The 21,096-nt window shown below is 40.0% G+C and overlaps 1 protein-coding gene across 11 annotated transcripts in view; it reads left to right on the top strand.

The window, feature by feature from the left end:
- tns1b (tensin 1b) overlaps positions 1-21,096 on the top strand; it is a 271,589-nt gene that overhangs the window by 213,864 nt on the left and 36,629 nt on the right. For all 11 annotated transcript variants that reach the window (XM_037539401.1, XM_037539398.1, XM_037539400.1 and 8 more), the window contains 6 exons: positions 506-618; positions 1,581-1,641; positions 3,595-3,670; positions 6,424-6,553; positions 6,682-6,747; positions 6,897-7,013. In XM_037539401.1, the coding sequence (XP_037395298.1) occupies positions 506-618; positions 1,581-1,641; positions 3,595-3,670; positions 6,424-6,553; positions 6,682-6,747; positions 6,897-7,013 (563 nt within the window). The remainder of the gene's footprint in view (positions 1-505; positions 619-1,580; positions 1,642-3,594; positions 3,671-6,423; positions 6,554-6,681; positions 6,748-6,896; positions 7,014-21,096) is intronic.

Here is a 21,096-nt window from a genome sequence, read left to right on the forward strand (position 1 = left end):
GCTTATTTCAAGTCAAATCAAGTCAAAGTTTATTTATATAGTGCTTTTTACAACAGGTGTTGTCACAAAGCAGATTTACAGTAAAACCCAGATCCAAGCCCCTATGAGCAAGCCAGTGAGTACATCGGCAGGGAGAAACTACTGAAGAGCAAGAGGAAGAAACCTTGAGAGGAAGCAAGACTCAAAAGAGGGACCCATCATCCTCTGGTCACTGGATAGCAAAATAGTAACACAAGAGCAAAATGAACAGATAATGAGGTTTTGATATTAAATATTAAATTACAAAAAAAGGGAAAAGCAGGTGAAGTAATGGCTGTGATTGACTAGTGTGTCTCTGTATGAGGCAGTATCATGAGGACGGTCAGTGGCATGTAGGTGAGGTTTGCACAGCTTTGTACAGCAGGAAGTTCCAAGTTCTATGGTGGTCAAACTGGTCCAAGAGATGGACGAGCTGTTTCTTCGTTTGATTGTCTTGTGTCTGTTTTTGTTTGTCTTTCTGTTCTAGGTATGTGCAGTATTTCAGTGGGCTGCTTTCGGGCCACATTAAGATTAACAACAAGCCTCTCTTCCTGCATCATGTCATCATGCACGGCATCCCCAACTTTGAGTCCAAAGGAGGTAAGCTCCACTAGGCCTGAGTCTGGTGTTGAATAAAATAGAAAAAGCATTTACGAAGCATGTTATGAGGATATGCAAAATGAAATAATTACTTTGTACATCTTTGTCAACTCACAACGGATTCCATTTACACTTGTTTTGAATGCTGATGCTGGCAGGCTCCGTCTCTGACCATCTTTGAATGGTTTGAGTGATCTGATCACAATGTGTCCTGGTGTTTACACCTGCCTTTTCTTGAAATACAAACATTGTCTGATATGGAGAATGTATGTAGATGCAACCTAAGACAAAGCACTAGGCTTAAGGTGCAAATTCAACGGACTATTGTTATTTTTTATTATTATTACCAATCATATTATTAATATACATCACCATTATTTTGTGTTCAGATTTTCCAAAAAAAGTCTTTAAAATGGACAACAAAAACATTTCTTTTGTACACAATTAATCAAATTCTGTGACCATCGGCCCTTTCCTCAAGTCTGGCCTTATATGAGGGTTGCAGCAGGAGCTGGACACAGGTTTCAGGACCTCCTCTCAGGCATGCAGCCCAGCTCCTAGTGCCTCCCAGAAGGCTTTGGAACTGTGCAAGCGTGAGGCAGGGTGGGGAAAGAGAGGAGCTCCTTATGTTTAGAAGACCACACAGAAGAGAGATGCATGTCTGTTTCCATAATTTCACTTCTGCAAGCATATAAGGCTGAGTTTAGTTCAAAAGATGTGATGATTGGAGAGTGTGCATGTTTTTAGATGAACGAAGAGGCAGCAGAACAGTACAACTCTATTCTCCAGCCAGGTGCTTTGCTTTTAGGGGACAGCAGTCATGCATGTAGACCACCCCTCCCCTCTGTTCCTCTAGCTACACTAAGGCCTTGTTTTCCCTCTCTTTAATGCTCTCTCTCTCTCTCTCTCCCTCTCTCTCTCTTTCTCTCCCTTTCCCTCTCTTTCTCTCACATACCTTCCAGGTTGCCGCCCTTTCCTCAAGATCTACCAGGCCATGCAGCCAGTCTACACATCTGGGATCTAGTAAGAACTGGTCTTTGTTTTGTTTTCACTCTCTCACTTTGCACTGGCATCATGCCCAGCCTCCAAACGCACCAATCAGAAGCCATTCTGTGCTCAATGGCCCCTCCCACATGCTGTAGAACAGCTGGTGAACCTTATAGACACACATGTACATACACATTGAAGGGCGAAAATGTCTCCTACACAAGTGCACATGCATACTGTGCTTTCAGACCACAGATGTGTAAAGTGTAATATTAGTGCTAGTGTTACAGTAAGGCAATCCACAGCTAAATCACACAGTGCTATGTGGAAGCCCGTAGAATCTGTCAGAGAGGAGAAGGGAAGGGCCAGATCAAGGAGATTATGGCTGTGTTTGGATTTACAGGAGAGAGTGTTTCAGTTGGCATGCCAGCTGTAGGGCATTTGGGGTGCCACAGGACCCATTACAGCCTTATGGGCTTAATAATAACAGCTTAATGCTGTACTTAAGTGTTGCGATGGTGGCTCAGTTTCAAAAATAGGTTTATGAAGAAGTATTTCAGGTGCCACGTAAAAAGTCCTGATTAAATAAGTTGTCAGGGTGTTATGTCTGTGGGTGTGCAGCCAGATGTGTTTTGTCAGTTAACGTGCCTTTTCTGAGCTTTTGCTGAGAAGTATATGTAAGAGAATTCTTTACCCTGATAAATTCAGATACAGCTCCTTTTTTGTCAATATGATAAAAAATAGGTAGAAATTGTGCAGCATGATTAGACTTTGGGTGCTGTGTGTTCCCCATAGAGGATCTTCACTTTTTTTTATTTAAAAAAAAAAATTGACCTGCTGTCATTTGTATACTTTTGATGTAGCTCTTCATTTGATTCATTTTATTCAAGGCAAGTTATTTTTCATTTATAAATTTAAAAAGCTTGGACCAATGAAGAGTAAGTAAAATTTATGTTACTGCTTTGGCTAATAGAAGGCACTGTGACCTTTACACTGTGAGTAAATTTCATGATGAATAGACTAAAAGAAATTGCTTGGACAAAATGTCTATTGGCTTACATTAAAAGTAAAGTATGTTTTTTCTTTCTTCTGTAAGTTTATCATTTTTGAGATACAAGGTTTTGTTCTGACACCAGCGATATGGATGTAACTACCTGTTTATAGTTGTAACACATTCGAAGTTAAGATTACATGTGCAGAGTAGCTTTATTGGGGGTATCTCTCATCATTACAGCAAGCAGGGGTCAAAACACAGGCAAGTACACACAACACAAAGCCATACTGAAGAATACAGAAAATGTGGCCAAAGGTCAAAAATTGAGCAAACACTAGAAATAACAATAAAATATTGAACCACAGCACAGATGTGCATTAAACAGTGACAATATTTTGCAATTACTGAAGCCTAAAACAGCAGAGTAAATATACCATCGCTAATGAGTCCAGAGCTTAGCCACAGGTGTGGGTGATCATTGGTGGGCAGGCAGTGTCTACCAGAGGGGAGACCTTGTGACTGTTCTAAGACTAACCTTAGTCTTACATTCAGTACCAGAAAGCAAATGGTATAAAATATGAAACAAGTTTTGTTAAAAAACACTACAAAGACTATTTTGTTGGTCCTGTTTTTCTCTGGTTTTCCTGCATAGTCAGGAATTTATTGTCCTGAAAACATGCGGCGAAAAACATGCACCAAACTAGTAGTTACATGTACCTCATTTGCATCATCTTCTTTGAACAGTCAGCAGCTAGAAGTGCACACAGTAGAAAAGGAATATCCTCCCAGACCCACATTCTATACACTGAAACTTCCCAGCATCCTCTGCTCCCATACCACCAACTCAGAAAGCACCCCAAAGAAATTGTCACGTCTCATTTATCATGATTACTAAGCATAAAAACATGCCTGCAGTCCACATAATCTAGTGAAAGTGTAACATTAATCATGACTATGCAGAACATAATGTGTGTTTCTCTATCTTTAATTCACAGTAATGTCCAAGGCGACAGTCAGACCACCATTTGCATCACCATTGAGCCTGGCCTGCTTCTGAAAGGAGACATTCTGGTAATGACATGCTATGTAATGTATTCACTACTAACAAACTCTGCTGTTCTTTTCTTTTCTGGTATGCATTAAATCTGCATTTAGTGGATGTAGTCTTTGCAGGCTTGTTGAGAATGTAATTACCTTTGTCAAGTGACTCTTATTACTTAACTTATTTTGCATTATTCTGCCCTGTTCAGTCACATAGCCCAAGGGAGAATTCTGGTATACTTTGTAGAGCTCATATTTAGACTAGAGGTCATATGTGAAATATGGTCATTAAAGGTGAAGGAAACGATTCTTGGCTGGAGTTCTTCCATCATTTATGGGGCTTCGTTAGAGCACCATACAACTGCTGTAAAACAGAATGTCAAAGGGGGCGTCAGTCAGACGCCCCTTCAAAAACACCCTAGAAGAAACGAGGGGTTCACTTGGATCAGCACTGCATTTGCAGTCTGCCAGCCCAGATTTATTTGCATCTTACTCTAAAAAGCTTTTTGAGGAGGACGCCAGGGAACTGAGTGCTTTGTCAAAAGTGCTAATGTTCCGCTCATAGAGGGCTATCCATCCGTTCAATGAGCTCATCTCAATCGGTCCTTAGTAAGCAGAAAAGAAGCAAAGGTGATTTAGAAAACGCTCTAAGCTGAAGGTATGCCAAAGACCCAGCATACTGGTATTGAAGAGTGCTGTAAATCAATATGGAGAAGGGGCTAAGTCCTAACAAATGCATGTGGGAGCCTACCTTAAGAGTCTGAGGGGTACGCAGACCAAACTTTGGAGGAAATTAAGTAATTCACTGTCCGTTTTCCACTCACTTTAAAGTGGGGGATTGATGGACGTTTCTTCCAGTCTAGACTCATTAATTCATTAGACTCAGTAATAAATGCTCATTAATTTAGCATGCTCACTTCTAGCAGCTTTTTACTTTCTTCTGTCATCTGTATCTTCTGCATTTCTGTATGATGGGACCTTCAAAAATATTCTGTAAATGTTTGTTTTATTCCAGTGAGATGTTGCTCTTCTCTCCATTGAGTCCATCTTTCACTCAGTATTTGGCAGTTCGGGTCATTACATATGAAAGATATTGCTGTTCTGAGGAGGAGGCCCTCCGCTTTCTGTGGTAGCCCTAGACCAGGGCACAATACTTCAATGTAGCAGCCCAAAGCCACAAGATGTTTGGCATCCTTTCCCCTCTTCCTCAGTCTTGTTTTGTTTATTTTGCTTCTGTTTCTATGAGTAGAAAACCTGTGCATTTTCTATCCGTCTGCCCCAAGCAAAACATCTTAATTACAGCTATCCCAGGCAATAGAGTACAGGATACAGTTTCTTCAGTGGCCAGTGAGGACATTTTTATTCCCTCATCTGGGGTTTGGAGCGGCCGAGCAGTCTCATATACTATACCAGACAGCCCTATCTGGCATTGTTTCCCCATGGGAAGGCTAACAAGGTACTGGTAATCCACAAACCCTCAAATAATCTAATCTAAGCTGATTAATAGAGCTTGATGTGAAGGATGGCTCTTGAATGTGAACACTGACGTAAGCCTGAGAGGCTGATGATGTGCCACACTCCTGAACGTGGTATGTAGCCATAATGGGTGTGACAGCTGCTGTTCTGGCCACAGCCTGTTGTCTGCACATCGTTTCAGTAAATCACCAAGCTGGATATAGCTGTAGTACCTGTAATTGTTGGGCCCTATGGAATAAGTAAAGAAGTGCGTACAAGCCTGCAAACTGCATTTCTCATTACATTCAGTTTTTCTTAAGTGATTATTCAACAAACACAATGGAAAAAAGTGCTTAAAAATCCCCAAAATCACTGCAGCATGAAGATCAACATGAGATGATAGACCAAAATCCTCCACTATGATGCTTTTGGGAAACTGAGTCTGGTTAGGTTAAAGGCATAGTTTGGCAATAATAGCTAAATAAAAAAAAATAAAAAAAATGTTCTCCTTACTCCAAATGTAGTTGATCAGAAGATTTAGTGTTGCTTCTTTAGTTTTGTAATAATAGTAACATCTCCAATTCGCAGTGAGCAAACAAAATGTTTTGAATGCTCACAAGCTTGCCCTGAAACCTAACATGCATTGAATTGTTTAGTGATCTCGAATAGAATTGCATTTCTGACACTGTCATTACATCACTTACATACTTTTAGCTGTAAAAATGGACAAATTAAGTCACATAGCTGAAAAAAGTAGTAATGAATATGGCTGCTAGTATTGTTTTTAGCTTTGCAAATGTTAGTTTTGGTTGTGCCCCTGTTCACTGGGTAAGGACTCTGCAACTTGTGTGAAAACTGTGTCTACTGTGAATACTTTGATACTTTGGTTAGTTTTTTTTAACCATGTGTCAAACATGGTCAGAAACTACTGAAGCTAGTAAGTACATTGTAGTAAGTACATGAGCATTAAGAGTTGAAATTACTAACCAATTCAAACAAGCTAATTGGTGTATATTGGCTTCATAGCACTAGTGCAAAACTAAAGAAGCAAACTTTGGACAAAAAACCTTGTCTTTGCTGACTGACTACATTTGGGATAAGGGCAATATTGTGTAGATTACATTTTTTCTTGTGTGGGTGGACTCTAATAATGCTTTCGTGAGGCCCAATTATTTATGTCATTGAATGACATTTGTACATATGAGAGAGAGACTTCTGTGAAATCTCTTCACTTTCAAGCTCTGCTTACATTCATCACTGACAGGCCCTGTGTAGGTATGATGTAATGCTTTTAATGAGCGCTGACTATTATGTGTTTTCCTCCACAGCTGAAGTGTTATCACAAGCGCTTCCGCAGCCCTTCCAGAGACGTCATCTTCAGGGTGCAGTTTCACACCTGTGCTGTTCATGACCTAAGCCTCATCTTTGGCAAGGATGAGTTGGACGAGACATTTAAAGGTAAAAACATATTTGAATGTATAATTTAATTCAATGTAGTACTTTTTTGGTCTTCCAAAAGCAATGTGGAACAGGTGAAGGGTAACACTGACATTGTTTTGTATATACTTATTTTATTTCTTAAACAGATGACCGATTTCCTGAATATGGGAAAGTGGAGTTTGTCTTCTCATTTGGCCCAGAGAAAATCCATGGTAAAAGTTATGTTTGTTTTTACAGAGTCCTGTTTTGGATACTAACGATGTGTGTTTATTTTGAAATGCCATCAATAGATATTGTGAAAGTTGTGCCAATTTTTAGACACTGAGCTTAAAAATATTTTGTTCTGCTACATCTCCTAAAGGAATGGGCCATCTAGAGAATGGGCCCTGTGTCTCTGTGGACTACAATACCCAAGATCCTCTAATCCGCTGGGATTCTTATGAAAACTTCAACCAGCGCTGTGAAGACTCCATGGAGGGTGAGTACTGCCAGTAGACATAAAACTGATGTGGTAGCATATTGTTTATTTGTTTTTCTTATTGTTTCTTTATTTCGATAGACGGTTTCTTTTGTAAGTGTTTTATGTAATGTATTAATGATCAACAGAAGAAGAGATCAGAGTCAAGATCAAGTAGCTATTATGGTTCATAGTGATGATGAAACAACTGAGAAATAAAGAATGATGTGCTAATGAGTAAAATGTGACCAGATGAGAGGTGTTCTAGATATTTAGTTCTCACAGCTGTGTATTTTACATGGTGTGAATGATGCTATCACAGTAGAATTTCCTTCTTCGCTGTAGATATGGTGTTCAATCCACCACCTAGGCAAGCACCCTACATTATACCAGTAAGAGTCCTTGGGCAAGACTCCTAACACTACATTCACCTATCTGTGTAAAATGATCACACTGTAAGTCGCTCTGGATAAGAGAGTCTGCCAAATGGTGTAAATGTATTATTTTTAAAGTGCATGTTTTTCTTTTAGACAGTAATGGTATAGACTTACAACCAGTGGACAAATGCCTTTTAAACTGGACAAAAGGGCAAGGAGTTGGACATGAGGTTGCTGAACTACTTTCTTTAGACTTATTGGCTTACTGCAATATAGTATTTTGGATCAGTGTCTAACCCATTGCATTTTAATAGCAGAGCAGTGAAGTCTGGATATGCTAATTAGAGTTAGAGACAGTGGCTTATTCAATTAGATCTAATGGAGTTTATATTGCATTCCTCACTTTCCTTAATCAAACCAAGCAATAACAAGATCACAATGTCTACACTTCAAAAGTAGCCACATGATTGTTGGATTTTTCACTTATCTCAGATAAGGAGGCTTCACAGAGAGATATAGTCGTTTGTAAAACTTGCACAGTTACTGTTTATTTGAGAAATTTAACAAGATCAATAAAAATAAAACGAAGAGTCTTACACAAAGGTTATGGCACTTGATATATTTTGTTTTGTTTTTTTTTCTCCAACATGTTAAAATGAGCAAATACTTAGAAATTTTGAACTACAATTGCCAGAAAAATGCCATTTCAGTTTGTTCCCTGTGGAGAATGTGTTAATTTTCATATTATGGATTATCTTCATTATTATTGATATTTAATGATAATTTCTTCATCAAGATTAAGAGAGCAAATCAAAGAATGCTAATTGCAGGCTTCTCTTTACTAAAGTAGAACTAGGCTCCAGACCCTTGTATTACTCTTTGAACCTTTTGGCTTTAATTTAGACCATAAAAGCATGTATTACAAATACTAAGCAGACACTGTCATGGTCTTCCTCTTGTTGGTGAAATGGCTGTACTTGCGGAAATGGTGTGGTGTGTGCTAAAGAATTTGTGGGTTGAGGGGTAAATATTCTAGTGAGCATCGCATGAGGACACCTGACCACAACGTGGCTGGCCACCCAGTCCTCCCAGACTCTGTACCCCCTCCCCACTTACCCATGCTCTGTTGATTACACAGGCTACATGTGAAACATTCAATGTTTTGGCCATCTCTGTAATTCCTGCTGTGATGAAATGGTCAGTGTCTGACCAATACTATATATTGTCCTTATCCAAAACGGTTTCAATGTATAACCACTGAGTTATGTTGTTATTTAAGAAAATATCCACACACAGTGCATTTTGAAATCCTTTTTTGGTGGGAGTTTACTACTATGATTACAGTGTAAGACATGCTTCTTTCTAAAGCAAAAGCCTGGAATCAAACATATCTGTATTAATCTCTCTTTCGCCATGTTTAAAAGTTTTAATCCCCACATTCCCTCTCCTCTGTTCTTACTCCAAGCCAGCTGAGATGTCTAGCAATAAAGCACCCATCCCTCTTAAACAGTCTCCACTTTAAATAGGCCGGGGCAGAAATAGGGGGCCACTGATCTTTTGGCTGCCGCCTTTCAAATGGGAATGTAAACCAATCTGCCTCTCCGTCTCTCTGGTTGGCTAGAACTGTTGATCAAGAGGCCAAGTACCTTGGTCTTTTACTAACAACCCCCCCAACACCCACATCCACCCCCCCTCACGCCTGCAAGCTTCTGAGACTGAGCCAGCTGGAGGAGAACATGTGAGAACATTCTACATCATATGGTCCACAGCCAGCCAGTGATGTAGAAAAGAAAGAGCACATTTGCACGTGAATTCAGATGGCTGTCGCACATGGACAAAGTCCCATTGAGCCTCAGGAGCCAAAGGACAAAATCTGGAGTGCAGATAAGAAGCCGGACGTCATGCTTTTGTACTCAAGCTCATGACTGCATTCTGCTAGGTTTGCAAGAAAAACTTCCATTTGCAGGAGGAGAGTTTTCTCAGAAGCTGTTGTTAAAGCAGAGTCAATGAGGCTCAGGAAATGCTCATTGTTTAGACTTCTCTGTCTTGCATCATTACTAAGCACCAAGGAAGCAGTTGGCATCCAGGCTAAATCAAATCAGCTGAGGAAGAGAGAGATTGGCTTACTAGAATCCAAATACCTTACATTACGTACATGGTGCTTTTTCACTTCTAAAACATTCACAACCGTTCTGTAAATACAATCACGGTGGATTTGTGGATAAGTTCCATTTTTATGTTTATGCATTTGGCGGATGTTTTCATCCAGAGACACCTCCAGTTTAGTTAAGCAGTAGAGGCACAAGTTATTCTGGAGGTAGTGGAATCCTATATAATGGCATAGGAAACATGCAGTTTGAAGTACATTGAAACCTTTGCTCTGAATACAAGAGTTCCAAAAGGCTTGAAATGTTTGATACATTTGTAGTCTTGCCATAGGACATTATATAGCTTGATGTGGTTGCCCATGTGGGGAATTAAAATACATTCTTCCAGGTGGAGGACAACAATGTTATCTACTGTGCTGTAAAAAACACCCTATAACCACCTGTAACCCCTAGAACCTAAAAATAACGGGTCAGTTTTCCTTGTAATTATACAATAATGACATGATAAACCTGGGTGTTTAAGGGGTTAATAGATGATGCATATTGAATGGCACGTTATTGTTATGCTAATATGGCTTCAAGCTTCTGTTCTTACATAATTGAATAACACAACTGAATAAGCAACTGTATTTACTAGCTGCTTGAGCCTACCTGAAGGTCTGTTAGAGGTCAGAGGTTTTAATCCATTAATTTATTCTTTTCACTTATTTATGCTAGGAAGCCCATCTGAGACTAGAGCGCCTTTGCAAACCTCACTATTTCAGTAGAAAGACAATCACTTTCTATTACTACTCTCAGTCTACTCTCAGTCCTGCTTTTGCTCTGACATGTCTGTATGCTGTAATTATAGTAGACCAGTCTACAAACGAGAGGGGTTTAACTTAATCTAACACACGATAATAGAGATAAATGCTTTATCTCCACTGACATGTTAATGGCAGAGTAATAGATGTCTTATCTGCTCTCTGCCCTGACCTCAGATTCAGGCAGTGTGTTGGGCAGCTGTTGACAGGGTTAGCTTGTACTGAGGCCAGTCTGAGCCTGCACAGACACTGTGCTGTCAGATATGAGTACATGGAGTGATGCTGCACTTGTGCAAGTACGACCTTTAGCTATAGTGCATTACTCTGGCCTTCTGTACATTAATGACACAAGCTGTTTGCACATTTCCAACAAAGAATAAGCACTCAATACATACAGCCAGATGTATTCTTTAGCATTTTTATTAATATCGCATTGACCTTTAGAGTTATTATTGTCATTTTACTGTGCAGTGTACATTTAATTATGTTATTACACCATTATTTACACAGCAAGGTGTCTAATTTTATTTACATTTGTAAAAAAAAAAGAAAAAAGAAACCTTCTCTGGAACAGTAACTTTTAGAAGAAGGAAATATTCTTAATTCTAATGTTTATTTAATGTAACAAGATTTATTTTTTTATACAAAGCACCTTATAGACCTGACTTGTAAGCTACATTTACTGCTTCACTCTTCGTTTATGTTAAGCAGGCTGAAAATTCTCCACAAGGTGCCGCTATTAGCACTCATGTAGCTTTTAGTGCTTCATAAAAATGTGTGAGTGTAAAGGTGTAAATAAAATCGAAATAAAACAGAAAAAAAAAACTTTTAATATGACAGTGGCAATATAACAGAGTGGTATAACAGGCGCAGAATTGGAGTTGTTCTCTTGCCCTGTACTTTAAGAGATAGATAGTAAGGACAGACATTTTGTCTTTAAGAACTCCTTGCTTATCCCAAATGAGGCAGGGAAGTAGTCTCCAGTCCAGCCCTAAATCTCACGACCTCATTCACAGGAAGGACCACTGGGGTCTTGTTTACTGTGGCTCTCCTCATATTTGGCCAGGGCTCGGTTCCAGGCCACGGCATTTTCCAAATAGTTGGGTGAGAAAAGTGCAGTGGCAGGGAGATGGGGACGCTGACAGTGGCAGTGGGAGAGCCACAGGCAACTCCTCCAGCCTCTCTAGACACCAAAGCCCTCTGTTGTCTGTCACTAGAGGGGGAGTGACGCAGAGCATAACTTCTTTTCATTACGCACACACTTAGAGTTCATCTGCTCAGATCAGAACCAATGAGCTGCTGGTCCTTAGGGACAAACAAAAGCTCTGTTCTGAAGGGCAGCACTGGAGAGAAATTAAACCAGGGGATGCTGTCTGGTCTCAGGTAGGCCTTGAACTTTGATGAACATTATGAACTTTTTCTTTTGGTTTCCAGTTTTCAGCACATGCATGAGGTGATATTGATAACATGGTTTTCCTCACATAGCTCACTCAGAAAGGTTTGAGTACGTAATAGGTATTTAAAATGCCCTTGTGCCTCCCAGAGAGCAGCTTTTATTTCTGTTGATTCGCAACTTTTCACAGTGTTACCCAATCTGACTTAATGACTTTGTGTAGATTAGTGGTAATTTGACAGTTTTAGGTACTGCATTTAGTCTTGTGTGTTTATCTAGGATTTTTTCAGCTGCAGTTTCAGCTGTATAATTACATAATCATCGGCTCATTTCTGCTCTAACAGCTTCATGCCACAGCTGAAAAGCCACTCAGTGGTAAATATTTTCCGAGCTCTCACAGGCAAAACTGATTTTCATATGGTTAGATTGAATGTGGTTAACGCATCTTTAATGTAGCTTTCTTCAGTCTCCACTCTGCTTTTGGCCGTCTGGGCACCACAGTGTTTGTGCTGCATGTTGAAGTGCAGCTGTGCTTTATAGGGAGCCATTATGCTGTATTTTGTGTGGTTCAGTGTGTGAAAGAGCAGTTCTTACATAAATAAATATGTCCACACTAGAACTGGCTCCAATTAACCCCTCTTACAGCTGGCAGCAGGAGCTCTCAATCATCCACCCAGTTTCAATTCTTCTGAATGGTTAATAAACAATATGTAATTGCCTAGCCACTAAAAGGCTTGTTAACCCTTTCAACAGGCTGTATTGTTGAGTTTGAGGGGCCTTGTGTGAGCCAGACAGACTCTGAGCTTGCAGCGTTTTAACAGGCATTCCCACAAAGAGACGTGCTTGTCAGCATAGCACCAAATTTTTACTGTCTCCACCTGTTAACACATGACACCAGAGAGGCACATTTTGCATTTTCCTCCAATGGACGTGACCCCTTGAAGACTGTTTGTTGACGTGTGTGGTCTGTCCAGTTTTATGGTAGTTTTATAGACACAGCAGTGGCAATTGTCATCAGTTTGTGCCATATGCAGAAGATTTTTTGGCAGAACCGGGACCGCAGTGGCAGGACTGGGACTCTGGGAATATCTGCAATCACCCTCTGTCTACATTCATGCACTCCTTATATAAGGCTCTGTGGTGTTGTTTTAAATGATGTAGTTTAAATAAATTAGCCCTTAAATCATTCCATGTATGGCCAGGAAAGCCATCCACAAAACACTGTTTTATTCTGTATCGTCAGTCCAGATGCCAAGAAATCTCCAAATTAAAAACAATGAGTCACCACCAAATATTTTTTTCCTCCATTCAGACCTAGTTACTTCATCCAGCCCCTATCAATCAAGGCAGGATTCGTGATTGGCTGGCACTGGATGGACATGTAGAAAGATCATGACTAATGCGTCGATTAAGAGTGTGAGTGGCAAAGATAGTTCAAGAGTTTTCTTCCTACTGCAAACTCAAGTTCAAATCCTGACATGCATTGGTTACTACAGTATTGTGCAAAAGTCAGAGACCACCGTTGTATTATTTAATATACAGTCAGATTGGCCATTAAGTAAAGGTTATTTGTTACAGGAAACATATATTTAAGAGAAAATAATGCAGTCTCAGCAGCTAAGTATGTTTTCACTCATTGTTTTGTTACAGCATCCATTCTTTTCTGGGGACTAACTAAGTTTCTCAAAGAAATTGCCCGGTATATTTTTCCACACCTACAAAGTTCCGTCTTAGAAGTGCTTTACATTTTTTCCTTCTCACGATCCAAGTTTTGAAACTCAAATTTTCCTTTGACTGTCCCCTTCTTATTTAAGTGGATTATCTTATATCTAGTCTTCTCAGAAGTCTCTCCTGAAAATGAACATCTTGTACCCTCTGGTCATTTTGACTGGTAATTAGGCTGTTGGTCGGTCACCTTTGCACAGTATTGCATATACAACAGTCACAGCCACAGCTTATCTAAAGAGAAAGAATGAAGCTGCAACTAACATGAAAAAAACTACAACTAACAAGAAAATATGAAAGGAAGAAACATGTCAGTGAGAACATGATTAATGCTCATATCAAAGCCTCTTGTGGTATTAACATAATACATCATACTATATTGTTCAGTCTTATTTATACACTGGTAGACAGGAGTGTGTACCTATATCAACTAGGGACATTTCCTTTTCTCATTCTGCTTGGCTTTGAGTTTGGCACTGATGCTGTGCAGAACACATTGCAGTCTTCTCTATATCACTCTTTCTCTTACTAGCAAAAACCATCTGGCCTGTCCCAGACATGGTTTGCTTTGTGTAGCTGTCTGGCAGTGTACACAAACCATGATACAGGCATTTTAGAGCTGGTGCCATCTGATGTGTACGCATTCCATTGGAGAGAACAGACCAGATTGGACTGCTGTGTACACACAAGTGAAGAGGATTTCAGTCTTATTCTTATTCTGGCTTTAGAGATTAAAGTGCTTTGGGTCCAAACTCAGACAGTGAGAGTTGCATAACTCTCAAGCTGATTTTATGAAAGGCCTCTAACTAAAAGCTTGACTTTTGCGTCTCCTCCTTGCTATATAATGGGCACAGAGGCTTATTTGTCAAGTGTTCTTGCTTTATTGGGCTGTTGTGTTCCACTGGACATGGACTTTCTGAGCTGAGACTTCTTTGTAAGCCAGTAGACTTTGGAAAAAGGAACTCTTTTTAGCACTTGTAAAGGCTCATTGGCTCATCCTCCTGGGGAAACCACTGAAGGTTCCTTGTTTGGCTGACCTTTACTTTTGCAATCACTCTGTTTCTCCAGCTGCTGTCCATACGTTTCTCCTCAGCATAGGCTGTATGTCCGTAACGTGTGAGCGTAGGTGGAGAACAGGAGGACGAGGAGGAGTAGCAGGAGGTCTCGTTTAACGTCTGCTCAGGACCCTCTGTTCTGTCTTTATAAGACACGATTGTCTTGTTTCCTTTACATTCTCCAGGCCTGCATGCATGCCTCAGCATGGGTCAGATAGTCACCCTAAATAGCTCTCGCTGACCTGTGACAGATGGTGATGGTGTTGATATTTACAACACCAAGCCTTTGGCTCTGTCCACTGTTTTCCCATTAACTCTGCTAGAGTAGACCACAGGGGATTCCTTAACTAATCGCTGTTCATAATACAAAAGTGCTGTTGGTGTTATTTCACCTTTCCTGCATATTATTGCAATCCACTAGTGGCCACACGTGGAACGTGGTGTGTCTGGAATATGTTGAAGGTAGTTGAAATCTATCCTCAGTGCCAGAGACTGCGTCATTGTTTTAGCATTTACTAGTTTTTGTAGTCAAAAAAATGCATTTGGGAGTTTTTGGTTTGCTGTAGCAAGTTAAGGGATTTGGTCTTGGGACAGGACAAAACAACTGCTGAATCACTTGCTGCTCAGCACTCTGATGTCCTGCTCATTTTGATAGTGACCCAGTAATTGCTGATTCTGTTATTGTCTGCCAGCTTCACTAAGAGTTTGTCCCCAAATTATTTTGTTTTAATTGCTTCCATTAATTGCTCTCAGTTGGTTGAAAGAATGGGATATTTCAGTGGTTGCATAAGCAAATGGGGAAATAATCATTTTAGGGAAAGAGAGCCAGTTGTACTGCAGATAGTCTGTGGAACACATTGGCTTCTTCTAACCTTAACTGTTCCATAGACAACAATTGAGTCGTCAGTAAATTCTTTTACCTGCTTTTATTCTTGGGTCATTGAGATGGTCTGAATAAGAGAAGAGAGATGTCAAGTTGTAGTACCCCTGGAGTAACTGGCAGTATTTTGCTCATGCATCATTCAGAGGACGTACATTCAGAGGACGTGTGTTGCCCCGCCTGGCACCTGAATTGAGCCAAACCAATATCTCGCCAGAGCTCTAACCCAGTGGTCCCTTGGGCCTGGAAGACCACTGCCCTGCATATTTTGATGTCTTCCCTGCTCTGACAACTCCTTTTTGAGTTGAAGTGGGTGTGCTAAAGCACGTTTTGTGGTCTGATACGTCTGCATGTACGCTGTGAGAGAAATGAACAAGTCTTCTCTCAGACTGTATCTGGCCATGATATGGTGATCAAAGAACTGTTCCCTGCAGACCCCATCTTTTCCCAGCACTCAGAGTGGAGGTTGATTGCTTTTCCTGAGACACTACGTCAATGCTAATGAAACGTTAGCCATGAATAGCCTCGTGCTTCAGTCACGTGGAGAGCTGTGTGCAAAGAGTTGAGTTCTGCTAGACTCAGCAAGGATATCTGATTGGCACTACAGTGTCGTCAGTGTGCTATTAATGTGCTATTTAGTGTAGAACAGCTTTAGATTGGCAGAGTTGGTACATGTTGGACGGCTGCTTTCCCTGAAACACATCTTGAGATATGAGATACAGACATTTAGAATGTAGAAAAGTTGTCAAAGTTCATTAATCTGAGTTATTAGTATTTTATGTTATCATATGCTACAGACATATCCTCTAAGTCATGAGATGTTTAGTCAGCCCACTCTGAAATGTTGGTCCTTAAAGTGGCAATTGACCTTTGTAAAAATGGCTAATGGGAATGCAGAATGGGGTGGTTTTATTGATGCCATTTGCATTTTTTCATTCTGTTCCATGAACACAAAAAGCCCTCTCAGATCTGATGATGCAGCCACATACATCATATCCCACCGGAGGATGAAGGCTCATTTCTTATATCCACTTTCATGGCCTTCTGTAAAAGAGCACGCTCCGAAACATCTTTAATGCATATTTAATGTGCTGTGCTTAAGAGCTGCTCTTACGGTAGGTAGAGCAGACAGAAGAGCCGGCATGTGCATGGACAGCAGTTTACCCACCTTTTGAAGTGTGAGAAAAAGTCTCCAGAGTCATGTCAGAACTTCAGTGCTGCTCACCAAGTCTTTACACTACATGAAAATAATCAGCTAAATTATATAGAATCTATAATTGAACTGTTGAAATTTTTAACACTTTTGTTGCGTACATTTATGCACATGCATGTTTTCTTGGTACTTGCACTGTCTCTCTTTCTCTTCCTAGTTCTCTATTAAGGTCCTATATGCAAACTTTACTGCCGAGTGTTCAGTGCCATCCAGTCAGATATGAAATGCCTTCCAAATAACTGACAGCTTGTCTTCATTCCTAATATAACAGCTCAGTTTAACTAGATCATTTAGTTAGCAAATAATATAAAACTACAAACACTGTCAGATACATGTAGTACATTTAACAAAAGTAAACATTTACTATATGTGGAACAGGGCCACCGAGCTGGAGCTTCCATTTTAATCCGGTATACACTCTAGCTATTCTTAAAAGCATGTGCATATACACTCAACCAGCTTTTGACCAGTAAAACATTGAGTACCTGGACTTGTAGGGTTTGTCTTGCCCTTCATAGCCCTGCATATTAATTATGAAGTATGTTTCTTATTCAGTACATGCTAGTGTCAACATGAGTAGATCCAGCAATAGTATCTGAGCGCATCGATTGAAGGCATGAATAGCCTTGCCTTTGAGTGCTGTCTGTGCTTTTAGTGGCTGGGGCAGATGCTGGAGCTGGCTATACTCTGTGTTGCTTCTCAGTAGACACTGTTTTTCATTCTTGTGTATTGGCACGTTTCTCATGTAACATACCGTCGTCCCTATTTACAATGTACTGGGTTATTTCTGACAGACATACATACACACCCTCCTGACATTCAGAGTGGACTCAGAATGCTCATTGTCTATAATCCCTGTAATTTTACACTATTCTCTCTCTGTCTTTTGTTCTTATGTCCTTGAAAGTTCAGGTTTAGGCACTTATTCTTGGAGCATTTTGGGTTTGTGTTTCTCTAGAGCATTTCAAAACCATTGCATTAATCAGCTGTTTTTTTTTCTTCTTCTTCTTAATTCATTCATTTTCTAAGATATTTGTGGTCATCTTAAACTTCATTCACGATTTCAGACTTTTTCATTTTGTAGATTTTGATTATGACCAGTGAATCATTTCATATATAGCAAGTCAATGTAATGGTGTAACGACTTGTATAAACACAGCACAAACATCCATTGAGGCACCCATTGGCAGTCTTGACATCTTACCCACCAGTGACCCAATAATTACCCCTTTTTAACAGCTGTTTGCCCTCTTAGTCACAAAATATTAGCCTGTGCGCTCCTGCAGTGGGACTTGTATGTCTTTGTGTGTGTGAGGAGATGCACAGAGCAGAATTTCCAGGTTACTCAGATCTCCACTCTTACAGTCCACATGATGCCATCATTTAACGACACCACAGCAGTGATGTTTTAATAAGTATTTTGCTGGATGCATGTAATTTACGCTTTAATTGCGTACGAACCCAAATACAGCCTGAAAACATTCTGCTGTAAAGTAAAAATCAGCCCATCAACAGTCAAAATACGAAATAAAATTTCATAATTGTAGTGATATATATATGTCATTTTATATATATGTGTGTGTGTGTGTGTGTGTATAATATGTATACGCAATTTCCCATTCCGTATTTTATCCATTTATGTGGGCCACCATAAGTGAGTAACGCCAGCATGGCAGATTAAAAATTATTTTAAGGTGAAGAATAAAGTAGAGAGAGGAACTAAATCAGGGAAAGATGCAGAGCACAGTCTGTTGAGTGGAAGGAAGGCAGGCCAGGGGAATCCAAACGAAACATCTGAGCTGGACCCAAGCTTGACACATACTTGGGAAATGTTGTCCCAACCTGACCACATTTGCCATAAATAGTTTGGTCCCATCAAGTTCTAATATATTTTGAGTTATAATGTCATTATATGAAGAACAGAGACTGCATTACAGCTTACTGGTCATTTTATAAGGATCCTTAATAACTGTTAGAAATAAAGGTTCAGTGCAGGTACAAACAATGTAAATGTGCCCAAAAAGGTCAAAACAGGGCATTAAAGTAAAAAGCCTGGAGATGAGTCAGGTTTCAGAAGCAGGAGCATTTCTGAGATTTTTAAAAACATCAGTGGTTATGAATGATCCACTACACAAAAATATCCAGCCATGCTTTTTGGTCAAAAACTGAGCATTAATTAGGAGCTAGAGGATGGCTAACACATTATTGATGGTTTACAGTCTCTAACTTCCACTAGCAAGGTGGACATGTGTAGTAAGTATTTCTAAGTGAATGGTCAGCAAGTGGAGGGTTGTTTTTTTTCTATTTGTCCTGCTGACTTCTAAATTGCATTATGCTGAGAAATAAACACTCAGCAGACAGGACTTTGTGCTGATCTAGTTTGGTTGAGAGCCAGCGCTTGGTCCTTAAGGCCTACCTGAGCCTTGGTGTTTGGGATCAAGGGTGCTTTAATGGTTCAGCCATTGACTCACCATGAGAGGACATCAATGAAATGTGAAAGCAGATACTGTTTCGCCTGCTGGCTATTAAGAGGTTCAGATAAGGAACAGAATAAATCACATACCCCACTTCCATGCACACACACAGTGAGCTCCCCCACTGCGCTTGTAAATCATTATTATGACTGAAGCCAAAGTTTCTTATACCATGTTCAAAATAGCACACTTCTTTTCCCCTCTTAAACCAACATTGAGCTTAATTCCATGGAACTCCCATGGAAATCATTACCTTCCATGGCTCCATTCTTACATAAAGCAGTCATCAGGCACTTTACCTGTGACCAGGCACCTACAACTATATCCCCTACCTTTATCCTCATAAGCTCATGTTATGAAATCAAATGTAATCTAGCACAGTGTTTCTCAACCCCCAACACTAGATGTTTTGTTGTAGCACAGCAAAAGAACACTTGCCTTAACTACATGTTCATCCATGAAGCCTTAAATTAGATGAATCAGCTTGTGCTTTGTGCAGGGATACAGCAGGAAAGTATGGTGTTTTGGGTGAGTTTGAGACTGAAGTGAAGCCGCTGAAGTGCGTGTGGTCTTTAATTGGAGCTCAGTCTGCACTGTTCTTGAGTTCAGCTAGACGTTTCTCATACGTCTGATCAATAAGCTGTTTGCAAAGCTGCATTCTGCGCTACAAGGAAAACACTGTGATTGTCTGCCAGAGCAATGCACTGACCTGGGCCTTGTCTCTGCTCAAATCAGATAGCATACATACATAGACAGTGGCCTCAGTGTAAACGACTCCTGTTTGCTTTTAGTCCTTTTCTATTGTAAGTCATTTTCTTTTTCCTCCTGCTCCTTTGCTGAGAGATATGCGTGTCATGGAAAACTCCTGTTCATTTTTGCAACACGGTTGGGCGGCATGAACTTTTCCATGTGAAGGGTGGAGGGTCCTGCAAACATTCAGGCCACTCTAAGCTTGAGTGTGTGTACTGTGGCATGACTGGCTTTGTTCTGCATGTTATATGGAAGTGGAGTAACCATTTTCACTTTTGCTCATCTTGTTGAGAATGAGGTAAAGGGCCTCTTAGGATTTGTCCCATTTATTTTTTTATTCCTGCTTCTGAAAGCTTGGAAAGTCTTAGCTATTGGAGATCTTGATGCCTTATGTTGCGTCCATTGATTCACTCACTCATGTTTTGTAGGCTGAAAATTGTTCACAAGGGGGAGCTGTTAGCACTAAAATAGCATTTGGTGCTTTGCCTCAATTACACTGTATGTCCGTGTTAGAGATGATATTTATTATTATATAGTATTATATAGTATTTGTTTTGTTTCACTTTCAGTTCTCTATACTCATGGGAGGGGGCAACTTACCCCATTCTCAGGAAAACCTAGGTACTGGTAACCAGTTTGGTTACAAAGTGTAAATGTCTATGAGGAAGGCTAATTTATTTAATTTACTGTAGAAATGGCCATTAGGTATGAGTTACTTATTTTTCAGGAAGTATTTCTAAGGAGGTTAGATATAAGGTAATACCCCTGCATATGGAAAAGCATGTAGAAAAAATGATTTCCAAAACTGGAGCTGTTACTGAGAAAAGGAAATTTAAAAAGCAAATCAAAAAAAGAAACTGATGGCATTCTCAGAGCTGTGAACATGCCACACTGAATGTGTTTGAGGTTACTTGGGTTGTGAGAATCAGAAATTTCAAACAACATCTAAGACTGAACTTTGAGGTGTGGAAACATTTGCAGATGTCTTTGGTAAATTAAAAGCAAGTCTCTTAGAAGGAATGGAAGCTGTAATTAAGGCAATAGTTGGACACTGTCAAAACGTTTGAGGCTATGTTTACCTGGTGATGCTTCAGCATAATTTCCTGTTAATATATATATTATGGACTTTTTTCTGATGCTGAAAATACATTTGTACTTTCTGGCTGTTTTGACTGGAAATTAAGTAAATGAAGGGTGGTCTCTGACTCTGCATGCAGTTTTTAATTTGAGTCTGTGAGTCCTCCTCCTATGATTGTGGGTATCAAAGGGTGATATAGGTTGTCACACACCGATGAGAGTGAGTCTGTGAGAGGGTCTCAGTATGTG

This window comes from Pygocentrus nattereri, chromosome 6 (genome assembly GCF_015220715.1).
Source record: "Pygocentrus nattereri isolate fPygNat1 chromosome 6, fPygNat1.pri, whole genome shotgun sequence".
Classification (NCBI taxonomy): Eukaryota; Metazoa; Chordata; class Actinopteri; order Characiformes; family Serrasalmidae; genus Pygocentrus; species Pygocentrus nattereri.